Source organism: Capsicum annuum, chromosome 9, assembly GCF_002878395.1.
Source record: "Capsicum annuum cultivar UCD-10X-F1 chromosome 9, UCD10Xv1.1, whole genome shotgun sequence".
Lineage (NCBI taxonomy): Eukaryota > Viridiplantae > Streptophyta > Magnoliopsida > Solanales > Solanaceae > Capsicum > Capsicum annuum.
The window spans coordinates 104,890,425-104,901,931 of NC_061119.1; the positions used below are offsets into that span (position 1 = coordinate 104,890,425).

The following is an 11,507-nucleotide window of genomic DNA, read 5'->3' on the forward strand; positions in this document are numbered from 1 at the left end:
CAAAAAGAAAAATATCTTTAAACTTTTGTATTATTTATTTATTTATTTTTAAAATTAGAATAAAATAAAATTTCTCAAAATTATCTTTATTTAGTTTTTTTATTTTTTAACTACAAATTTATTAAAAATAAAAATAAGAGTTTAAATAATATCAAACCAAATATAAATATTTAATACCAAAAAATAGGTAAAAACTCGAGGAGGGTTAAAAATCACATGTTTACATCCCCACACTCTCTTCTCAACTTTTCTCACTAATTGGACCTATTTCTGGCCAAATTTTTCAGCATTGCAATAGTATCCTTGCATCCCTCTTACATCATTTATCTGGTAAGTGCCTTGAATCCATGCTTTAATTGTTGAGAACAGGACATAGAATGCATGTTATAGAGAAGGCCTGAAATTATGATTTTCATGCTTAAATGCTTAGTTAATTTTACTTGTGTGGTGTTTAGCTACTAGAATATGGTGTGTACATAAGTAGGGAAGTCTTGAGTACCCAGATTGTGCGTGAAATTGAGAAAAATAAAGAGTGCACACCAAGTGCTCGATAAATTGCCCAAATAAGTATGCGCTAAAGGTTTTTACATTCTAAAGGATAATTGAGTACCTCCTAGTAGCCTTGTTCAGCGGTTTTAGTGTAGATTTCTATCATAGAACATGCTTTGGGCCTAAATATTGAATTTTTGGATACTAGAAAATTGGTATGAATTTGGTCTCAGATACCACAATCGCGCCAATCTGGACCACGATTGCAGCAATGCGACTGCGACTCTATAGCTTGCAATCACAGTAACTGAGGATGATTTTTTGCTTGGGCCAAAAATTCTGCACTTTAAATTTTTGTTCAAACACCACCAAGTACCGACCCTATGAGCTTTATTGGACAATAAAGCGTACTTTGTGCATTTAAAGATCGATGATTGATTTTATTGTGTTGTCTTTCATTTTTCAGGATCATGTCATTGAGGACTACTACCAAGTCTGATTCAAGGCACCCAAGTGCCACACACTCTACTATGGTGATCTTTCGAAGGTAATGTTATTCCCGGAGGGAGGAATTTGCTTGGAGAAAGTGCCTAAAAATATTTCAAAATTTAATGATAGGATTATGGCCACGGGGTGGCAATGTTTGGACCTGAATCCTTACAAGGCTAATGAGCTTTGGGTCTGTGAGTTTTACACTAACCTTAGCGTAGTATCTTTTTTGAACCCATCCAACATGATTATCAAAATTAGGGGGAAGGAGGTGAACTTTGAGGCAGAGAAAATCAAAGATATCTATGGGCTCCCAAATGTAAATATGGGTGGGTTTGATGAAAAAGAGAGTAAACCGAAAAGTTGTTTGACAGAAAGACTTTGCCCCAGAAAGGAAGTCTCTTGGGCGGCAACTAAGAGAAATATCTCAATAAATGACTTTACTGTCAAGGCTCGGATTTGGTTGAACATCATATGTAACTGAGTCTCCCCTTGCCCCCATATGACAGCAGTCCCAGATTTGCGGGCTCAGATGGTTGGTTGCATTTTAGACAGCATTCCTTTGAATGTTGGTCAGCTTGTGGTTTCTGACATAAAATTCTTCAAGAACCTGGGTGGTATGCATCTCTCTTTTCACTCTTTGATTACTGAGCTTTATAGGAGAGCCAGGTCTGAAGAGCACCCTAGAGATAATTGGGTGCACCCTAGCACCCTTATCTCTCCTCTGAAAATTCAAGGTGAGGGTGCACTAGGTAAAAGTTAAAAAAAGAAGATCAACATGGGAAAATCGACATATGAGGAGCTTTATTCTTATAGGACATCCACCACCGAGCCTCTTAAGGATATTGGGGTTGATATTATTGCTATTAAAGAGCTTGTATCAGGTTTGACCCAGGGGCTGGGAGAGCCCTCCACCACTCGCCACTTATATATGCCCTGATCTGATTATGAGAAGTATAGAGAGGACCGAAAGAACCAGGGATCTACTATTGCTAGTCTTGAGAGAGCCTACTTATCCTTGGAAGCATTACATCGTGATCTCCAGGCCTTATATGAGAAGATGGTAAAAAGAAAAAAGAAGAGAGATAAGTTCTTTAGCAAGATATGGAAGGGGTGAAGGGTGTGTAGAAGGTCTTAAAACCACATAATAGACTACCTTTCTCCTAATTGGAAAGAGATGATGAGGCCTCAGCCGAGTGGTCCAGCTTTGGAGATGCTGATAATGATGTAGAGACCGAGAGTGATAGAAGCTCTTGATGTGGTTTCAGGGAGCACCCTTATCTCTCTTTTTCCTTGATTATTTATGCAGTAAGGACACTACTACCTTTTTAGTTGGGGGTGTTTGTCTCCATAATCATTTGATTTGGGCTCGTATTATTGATATTTCAGGATGGCTTTATGTTCTTTTAGATAATTTTTATTTTTATTTGGGTTGTAATATTTGAGCACTCTGATGGTGCCCAACATTTGCATGGATTAGTTATTTTGTTCTTAGATTTCTAATTTATCTTTATTTTACTTATTATAATATCAAATGAGCTTTTCCCCATGCTAGATTAAGTGACGACATTCTTAAGAAAAAAACATCGTGATTGAGTTTTAAGCCATAGATACAGGAAAAGTTTGAGTACCCATGGCATCGAGGTCATAAATACAAGGAAAATCTGAGCACCTGTGGCATTTTAAATTTGATCATACTTACACCTATAGCAAAGTCTGAGTAGTCATATGGTTTGTCCATATGAAAGCCAAAATATTAGACAAAGACTTGGGTTGGTGCCATATTTAGCAAATTGTGCATGGCAAAAATGTAAAGCAAACATCCCGCCCCATCCAAATTTTTTCTAAAATCAAGGGCATAGACGTTAACGACCTTGTAACAATTCTTTTTCTCTTTCTGTGACTCTAAAAATTTTGGCTTGTGAAAATTGGTAGATACTCTATTTTTTTCTCTAGCGGGACGGGCAATTAAGTCCTCTTGGAGAATTTGCATGCCATGTGTGGTGAGCTTATTTGTCCAAATTTCATGTGTACTTGTACCATCTAAAACTTTCCCTATTAGTCTCTCAAGGCTAATTTTGATTGTATTTGGTTGGTGAGATGATCCTAGGCTATTTTTGTGACATCGAAAGTCCATATCAGCCTTTGCATAGATGTTATCCCTAGTCACCCACTTTGTTCCTTTGACCCTTACTTTGGCAACTATATTGCAAGCCGTGAGCCTTTCAATTCTTATCCCTATTTTAAACTCTATCCTCTTTGAACTAAAAAAATGCAAATTGAGTCTAAAAGCCTAAGTTGGGGGTGATAAAGATTGGAAGATGTAAATTTGGGCCACGAAGTTGTAAGTGAGTTCTTAAGAGCTTAAGCATTGAAAAAATGAGTAAGGAAAAGAAATGACCCAACATAGAAAATAAATGCATGAAATATTCAAGAGAAAGAATTGAAAAAAATGGGTGAACTAAGGAAATAAAAGTAGAAACATTTGTAAAGAAAAGAAGTGGTCCATGGTCAAACGTTGGATGGAAGTAAGTGATGTAGATATTCAAGGAGGGTGTAGCCATGTTGTTACTAAATAATATCCTACCCTACCCCAAACCTACGTTACAAGCTCATAAAGCCCTTCATGATTTCCAACCAAGTATATTCATTGTAGTGGCAATTGAAATAGGGTCAAGCCAATGGCATAGTACTTGTTAGCATTGAGATTTCTTGAGAGAGAGAGAGTGTATGTGTATGTTTCACACTAAAATTTCTTATTTCATATTTGATAACTTGGTGTATGGAATTTTTCTTTGTGAGAAGGCATGTAAACAAGTTGAGGTGGATAATTTTGTCATCTCTCAAAAAATGAGGCAAAAGGAGTATATTGTAATTGAGGTCAAAAGTGATTCATTTATATAGCATTAGTGATTGTTGCATGGTTTCTCTTTGGAGTCCCTTGTATCCAGGAAAATTGCATTTTATGTTGAAGGGTGTCGTTAAAATAGTTTTGCCCATGTGTGAAGAGCTATTTATGGTAGTAATCAAGTTGAAGCCAGTGTGATCATTAGGTAGTAAAATTTGGGCATACATGTGCATTGTCTCATGGTAAGAAATAGTGTTGTTTAAGGAAAAGAAAAGTTTTAAGTTGGGGGTGTTGATGAGGGGCGAATTTACTACTCAATTATACTCAATAATCATGCACACTACTATGATTTAAAGATATAAGTGAGACAAATTGGTGATTAAATGCACTAATTTCTGCATTTTGCAGGCAGGTTAGGAGAATAAAAGATGTGGATTTGAGCTTAAATGGACCAAAAAAGGAAAGAAGTGCAGCTAGAGGACCTGGAGCAGGAACAAGCCTCCATTACAACGATTGTGGTCTATGGGCTGCGATCGCGGTCAGTCAAGCAGGTTAAAAAACCGCGATCGCAGAAAATCTTCTGTGATCGTGGCTATGCAGGAGTATTGCCCATGGGTAGTTTTGTTATTTCACCTAGCCAAACCCAATTCCTCTTATCGGCTTAAACTCTTTCTCTTTTGGGTATTGCACACTATTAAGGCATTTTTTAAATTTGAAGTATAAACCTTAAATTGGGCAAGTTTTGTAATTGGATTTGGAGACTTTGATTTTATTATTTGTGAAGAATGGATGCTTTGAACAATCCTTATGGTATATGTTTCTTTCTTTTATTCATGAGTAGTTAAATCTTTTAGTCTTGGGATTATGTTGAACTAAGGTGTAATTGTGTTTGGGTGATGATATGTTTATTTTATACTTAGTTGTTGATTATGGATTCCACTATTGCTTGGTTTAAATAATTGGGATTTGTGGGTGAAAACCCCAAATACCCAAAATGGGTTTGTTGGGTGAAAACCCTAAACTCTTAAAAGCTCTCATCATCCTTGAAAGAGGGGTGTGGGTGAACTCTTGGAAATCCATAGCTTCCTTGAAAGAGGGCTGTAAGGGGCCAAAGCAATAGTGGACAATTGTGAATATAGCTTATTTTATTTTCTCATTAGAAATAAGGGTAGATGGAGAGTAGTTTATGTCATGGGCATTTTCCTACAAATTGAGATGCCCAATTGAGGTTTTGGATAGCTTTTATTGATACACTCGTTAGGTACTCGAAAGAGTCAAGGAGTGACATCCTTGAGGCCTTGCTGACAAACTAGCCTCAAGGACTCTTTACCTAGCCTACCTTATCATCAACAATTAGAACTTATAGCAAACCATCATAGGATCCCATGCACAACTTACCCTTAGGTACACATAATCTCAAGATCTCTCCAAAATTGAATTCTAAAACAAAAAGTGTTATCGTAATGTGTTGCTTGACTTGATATTGATGAGATTCTGTTACAAACCAACCCCCCTCCCCCCTTACATTATGTGTCTTATGTTGTGTATACTTTGGGAATCTTTTTAGTAATTTTGACACCCATAGGACTTAAAATCTAAATCTCTCTCCTCGTGGATTCGACCTCAACGAAAGTTTAGCTATTGACAACGACCGTCCTCTACCACTTTAGATAGTATAGGTGAGCGTTATTACGGAGTCATCAAATATTTGACAGTCATTTTGAATCTTTTACGAACCCAAGGATAGTTGTTATATTCCTCAAGATCCTCGGAGAGCTTTATTAAATCAAGTGGTATGTTTTTGTTAACTTCTCTCGCCCAAAGAATATTATGTAGAAATCAAACCTATCACAATGATTGTTTGTGCTTCTTTGAAAGTCTTTTACCTTTCAACTTTCTATCAAATTTATATTCTTGAAGCTCTGACCAACAAAGGACACCAAGTCATGACTAGCACTTGACTTGCCTTTGGATGTGTGGGGTGTTTTTTTGATGTTATAATAGTTATAGATTGAGAAGGAAAATAACATTTTAGTCCAGTAACTATGAAAAATTCCTTACAACCAAAACAAAGTGGCATGCCACAATAATTTATCCTCACCTCATTCATCTTATCTTTATTTTCATACATAAACCTACGTTTGATAAGATCATACACTATGGTCATTTGAAAATGAGCACTATTGTCCTTCGACATATCAAGATATTGCCTAAAGCGTCTGTCCCTAAAATAAGCTTTCAATTTTTGTTCTTGAAGTATTTTTCTAAAGGTATCAAAAGTTTTTCCCATGACTGACTTTGCCACACAGTACCAGTTAAATCTATGGCACCATCATACTGCATTCTCACAAAAAATTATCAATACTAAAGGTTTTGACAAACTCTTCCGTGAAAGGGCTATTAGGATTAATATTATCATTTAGATTATGTTCACTTTTTGAACTAAAATCTATATCTCTTGTGAATCTTTCCTCTTCCTTATGTTCATTTTCTTCTGCTTCTGATTGAGATATCGCTTGAACAGCAAGCTCATATAGTGGTGAATGTAGCCTACCTACTTATTCCTTTCCTTGGAGATGATTCACTTTCTTTTTTTTTAGGAGCCATTTTATCCACAAATAAGAGGAAAATAAAAAAGATTATAATAGATTTATACATCATTTTAAAAAAGATAACAGTAAATCTAACAAGTACAACAGAGTAAAATAATAGTTCCAACCGATCACTCATATGCTGCAACAGATTAGTGATCTATTGTAACAAATGAGTGGTCTATTAGAAGAAATAAAAACAGTTTTAATAGATGGGTAATCTGTTGCAACAGATGAATCTATTGCAATCGATTATTTATCTATTGCAGCATATGACCCATCTGTTGCAATAAATGATTTATTTGTTGGAAAAAGCATAACAATTATTTCAATAGATGACTCATATGTTGTAATTGATGATTCATTTGTTGAAATAGATTACCCTTCTGTTGGAAGAAATCAAATGTCTTGATAATCATCTGTTGGAATAACTATTATGATTTTATCCAATAGATGACCCAGTTGTTGCAACAAATGAGTCATCTGTTGGAATAACTGTTATGTTTATTCCAACTCATCTATTGCAACGGATGGTTCATCTGTTGAAAAAAGTAATCTTGTAGCAATATTTATCAATAGTAATAATAATTTTATCACATACATATATCAATAAAAATACCAACAACAATATCATCATTTATCAATATATCATACTTACCAATACAACAACACCAATAACACAAACACCAATACCAACAACAACAACGCTAACATTTACTAATAAATCAACCCCAACAATATCAATATTACCAACACTTACAAATATAACAACACAAATAAAATCAAACCAACAACACCAGCATTTAACTCCAACACTAGAAACACAACATTTATAAATATAACGCGACCAACAACATCAACACACATCCAACAACACCAACACACACCCACAACAAACACCAAACTATAAAAAACTCTAAAAAACACAACAAACACCAACAAAAAATAGTTGTTTAAGTAAGTGTTTACTTAAATCAACAAAACCAACAGTTGTTAGATTTGCTCACAACAAATGTCTCTAAAAAAAATTAAAAATTCAAGTTTCACTATTTTTACAACAATGTTCAAGAACAAAAACTACGATAACAACAAAAAAATCATATTTCACTCTGAATAGATACCACATTTACATCAATCATATTAAGAGAAGAAATACTGTAAATTAATTTTTTTTTGAGTCCCCATTTCGTTTATAATCAACAAATATTAAAATTGTTAACCCATACTAAAAGAGAAGTTAACTCAAGTTTCTCTTTTTCTTCATAACTAAAAAGTCATAATTTTTTACCTGTCAAAGTCCAAAAAAAAAAGACGATGAACTCGAAGTTGTTGTCCTTGAAGGTCGCCAGAGAATACAGTCATGTCGATCTGTTGTGGGAGGAGTTTGACGGTTGGAAGTAGAAAAGGAATGATGAAGACATCAAAACTATTATCGTTAGAGGTTGAAAGTTGTCGAAGATTGAAGGTCGCGTCGATCTGTTGACGATGGTTTGCAGTAGCTGTTGGGAGAAGTTCGAGGCAGTGAGAGTCGAGAAGTTGAGTGAGATGGGAGTTTTGTTGTGGGTTGATTGTATTTTTAAAATGGTTAAGAAGTTTTAAAAATATTAGTTAAGTCCATAATTAACTTAATCAAGTTTTCATTTTGGTCAAAGTCACCAATACTCAAAACAAAACTTAAAAGACATCTTTCCTTCAATTTTCTCATGACATCTTTCCTTCAATTTTCTCATGAATTTACTATTCATTTTTAATCCCATATCTCCCACGAAAAGGTTTCTATCCAAATGAAGTAAAATTTTTAATGAAAAATAAAATGTTCAATCAATATCGATGCATTTAAAGAATTAATATAGATAGATATCCATAGATGGATTAAAGAAAAAAGTACTCCCTCTATCTCATTTTACTCGTCCCAAATTGGGATGATATAACTATTAAAAAAATAATAAATAACATGATTAGTTTACCATAATACCCCTATTAAATGATGTTTATATTTTAATTTAAAGAAGAAGTAATTAATGCAAATGGTAAAATATGAAAAAAAATTGTCTTGTCTTGATAAGTAAAAAAAATAAATAAAATAAGACATCAAATTAAAAAATTTAGGACAGATAAAATGAGACGGAGGGAGGACATCTCGGAGGGTTACCCGTCAAAAGAAAATAAAAGTAGAAAGGCTAAAAATTGAAATGGATTCCCACTTAAATATAGCATTTTTTTTTTCCATTTAGAATAAGGGGGCTTTTACAAAAACTAGACGTTACTGTCGTTATATAATCCAACATTGTTCAACGTTACACTGCTCCACTGCTCAGTGTTCAGTACACTCGCCTTTTGGTATATTCACCCACTCCGCTTCTCTTTCCTTTCCATTGTTGCCTTTGTACTTCACTCTTTCCTCGTACGCTCTCTCCATTAGTTCTTCCTTATTTCTTGGTCTTTTTACCTTTGGGTTTCTTTATAATGGATACTTCTGAAACCAAGGCTGCGAATGTGGTAAGCTGTCGTTCTGAAATAGATGACCCCATTTTGGAGGAGAAGGAAAATGGTTGCGTTAGGGCGGAGATTGACACTTCTGCTCCGTTTGAGTCGGTTAAGGAGGCTGCAAGTCGGTTTGGTGGAATTGGGTTTTGGAAACCCACTCTTCACAAGTCATTTGGGGATTCTTCTGAGGTCTATTTTCTTTTCCCTATTCATTTTTGACTGTTCAATTTATTTTTAGGATGGACTTTGTCTAAATTCTTTGTTTTTCTACCTCAGAATTTACTTTAAAAAATGTAATTCTTTTAGTACGTCCGCAAGGAAACAATGTATTTATTCTTAAATAGAAAATGCAAACTTTATTTAGGATGAAATTTGCCAATTACGTTTGCATGTTTCATGAATCTTGTATGCTGTTTTACAGAGGTAGGTACAGGCTGTACCTAGTACTCCTTGGTCTTGGTAGATGCATACCTACTCTGTGTAGATAAAGGGATATTTTCTAAGTTACTAATCTGACTAAGCGCACCTCTATTCATTATTACATTGTTTATTTTGTGAAATCAAAGAGTTCTCGGTTGCGTTTGATTTCCAAAAGCCAATAGCGGTGTTGTTTTTTGGTCAAGGTCTGCCTTTTGCATTTTTTTAACCTAAGTTTGCTTAAAACCGTGTTTCCAGTTCCACCTGTTTAGGTTTGGGATGATTCAGAAGAATGTCTTTAGATGATGCCACTTTGATTGAAACTGAGTGTCTCTTGTGGAAGTATCACAATTGCATAATTGTGTGCTGCAATATCTCTACCAAACCCTAAAAAGCAAATGTCAAAAATGTAAGTGGATCGTTTGGTTGGGAACAAGTGGATAATTGGATTAGCTAGCCCAAGATAAGTTATCCCACCATGTATCTGGGATAACTTATTCCATCACTATGGTATAATAGTGGGATAAATACCCGAGACTACCTAATATCTCCAACCAAACGCATGATAAAATATCCTGGGATTATTATATCTTATACCTCACACCAAACGACTCCTAACTGTATTAACGATGTTACTTATTCATAAGACAATTGAATGAACCTTTCTAGTTCCTAAATTCCCAATACATATCCTAGTATGGAGTCCTAACTTGCTTGTTTTGTGTCTCATGTTCAATAATAGATTTTACTCACTTGGATGTAGGGTGCTGAAGAGAAGATTGACATTGCAAAAGTGGAAGAACAGGCTGCACAGTTGGAAAAAGATCTCATTGTGAAAGAGAGGGAAACACTTGATGTCTTAAAAGAACTGGAAAGCACTAAAGTTCTGATGGAAGAGCTGAAATCAAAGTTGCAGATGGAGGCACATGAGGTCAATGCTACACTAGGTGCTGATTCCGAAGCTAAGGATTTACATCTTGCTGATGAAGTAGCAGATAAGGAAAACAGTGAAAACATTGTAAGAAATAATCAGGACACAACTAGTGGTTTGGATCTGTGTCCATCTTCAGCTCCAGGTTTTATATTATTGGAATTAAAACAGGCTAAACTAAACTTAACCAGGACAACTCGTGATCTTGCTGATATTCGAACTACTGTTGAATCATATAACGAGAAAATTGAAAAAGAAAGAATCTTTCTTGAGAAGACCCGCCAAAGATTATTTTCAAATTCCTCAAAGATTTTATCCCTTGAAGAAGAGTTAAATAAAACAAGAGAAACACTAAAGCTGGTAAAACAGGCCGAAGGAGGTTCATGTGATCCTATCAATTTGATGAGGGAGCTTCAAAGACTGACTGCTGAGACTGAGCAGTTTAAGAAAGTAGGAGAAGCTGCAAAATCAGTAGTATTGAGGGCTATGTCTGAGATTGAACATACAAAGTCAAGGATCAAAACAGCAGAGATCAGGTTGGTTGCAGCCAAGAAGATGAAAGCAGCAGCTAGAGCTGCTGAAGCTGTTGCTCTTGCTGAAATCAAGGCCCTATCAAGCAGTGAAAACTCATGTGCAGCTTTACCTCAAAGGCCTGCGGAAGGGGTAACTCTTACCTTTGAGGAGTATTCGTCTCTTCTGTCCAAAGCTCAAAACTCACAGGAAGCTAGCAAGCAAAGAGTAGTAGATGCAATGATGCTAGTGGATGAGGCTGATGTGTCTAAAACAGAAATATTGAAGAAGGTAGAAGAAGCTACAGAAGAAGTTAAAGTTAGTTCGAAGGCATTAGAAGAAGCACTGAGCAGAGTGGAGGCTGCAAATGAAGGAAAATTAGCAGTAGAGGAAGCTCTGCGCAAATGGAGGTCTGAAAATGGACAGAGAAGAGGTTCAGTACAGAACCCAACCAAGTTTAAAAATCCATCCTCATCTCAGCATAGGAAAGATTCTGTCCTGGTTGATGTCAATGGCCTAACTCTTGTCAATGATGAGTTAAAACCAGTTCTAAAGCCAACTCTATCAATAGGGCAAATATTGAACAAGAAGTTGCTTTTAACAGAAGAGATTGAGAATGGAATTCGGGCTGGAAAAAAAGTTGGAAAGCGTACAGTGTCACTGGCCCAGATGCTTGGGAAACCCACTGGTGAGTTGCATGTTAGTCGAAAGGATGAGAAAGAGAATGGAGTTAGGCATCATCTCC

At 35.6% G+C, this 11,507-nt stretch overlaps 1 protein-coding gene across 1 annotated transcript; it reads left to right on the plus strand.

The window, feature by feature from the left end:
- Window positions 1-8,650: 8,650 nt before the first annotated feature.
- LOC107842641 (WEB family protein At2g38370) lies at window positions 8,651-11,507 on the plus strand (the record flags this gene model as incomplete). Its single annotated transcript, XM_016686590.2, is given in 2 exon segments — window positions 8,651-9,093; window positions 10,085-11,507. Coding segments are annotated over 2 exon segments (1,633 nt in total), but the record flags the coding sequence as incomplete, so codon positions are not given.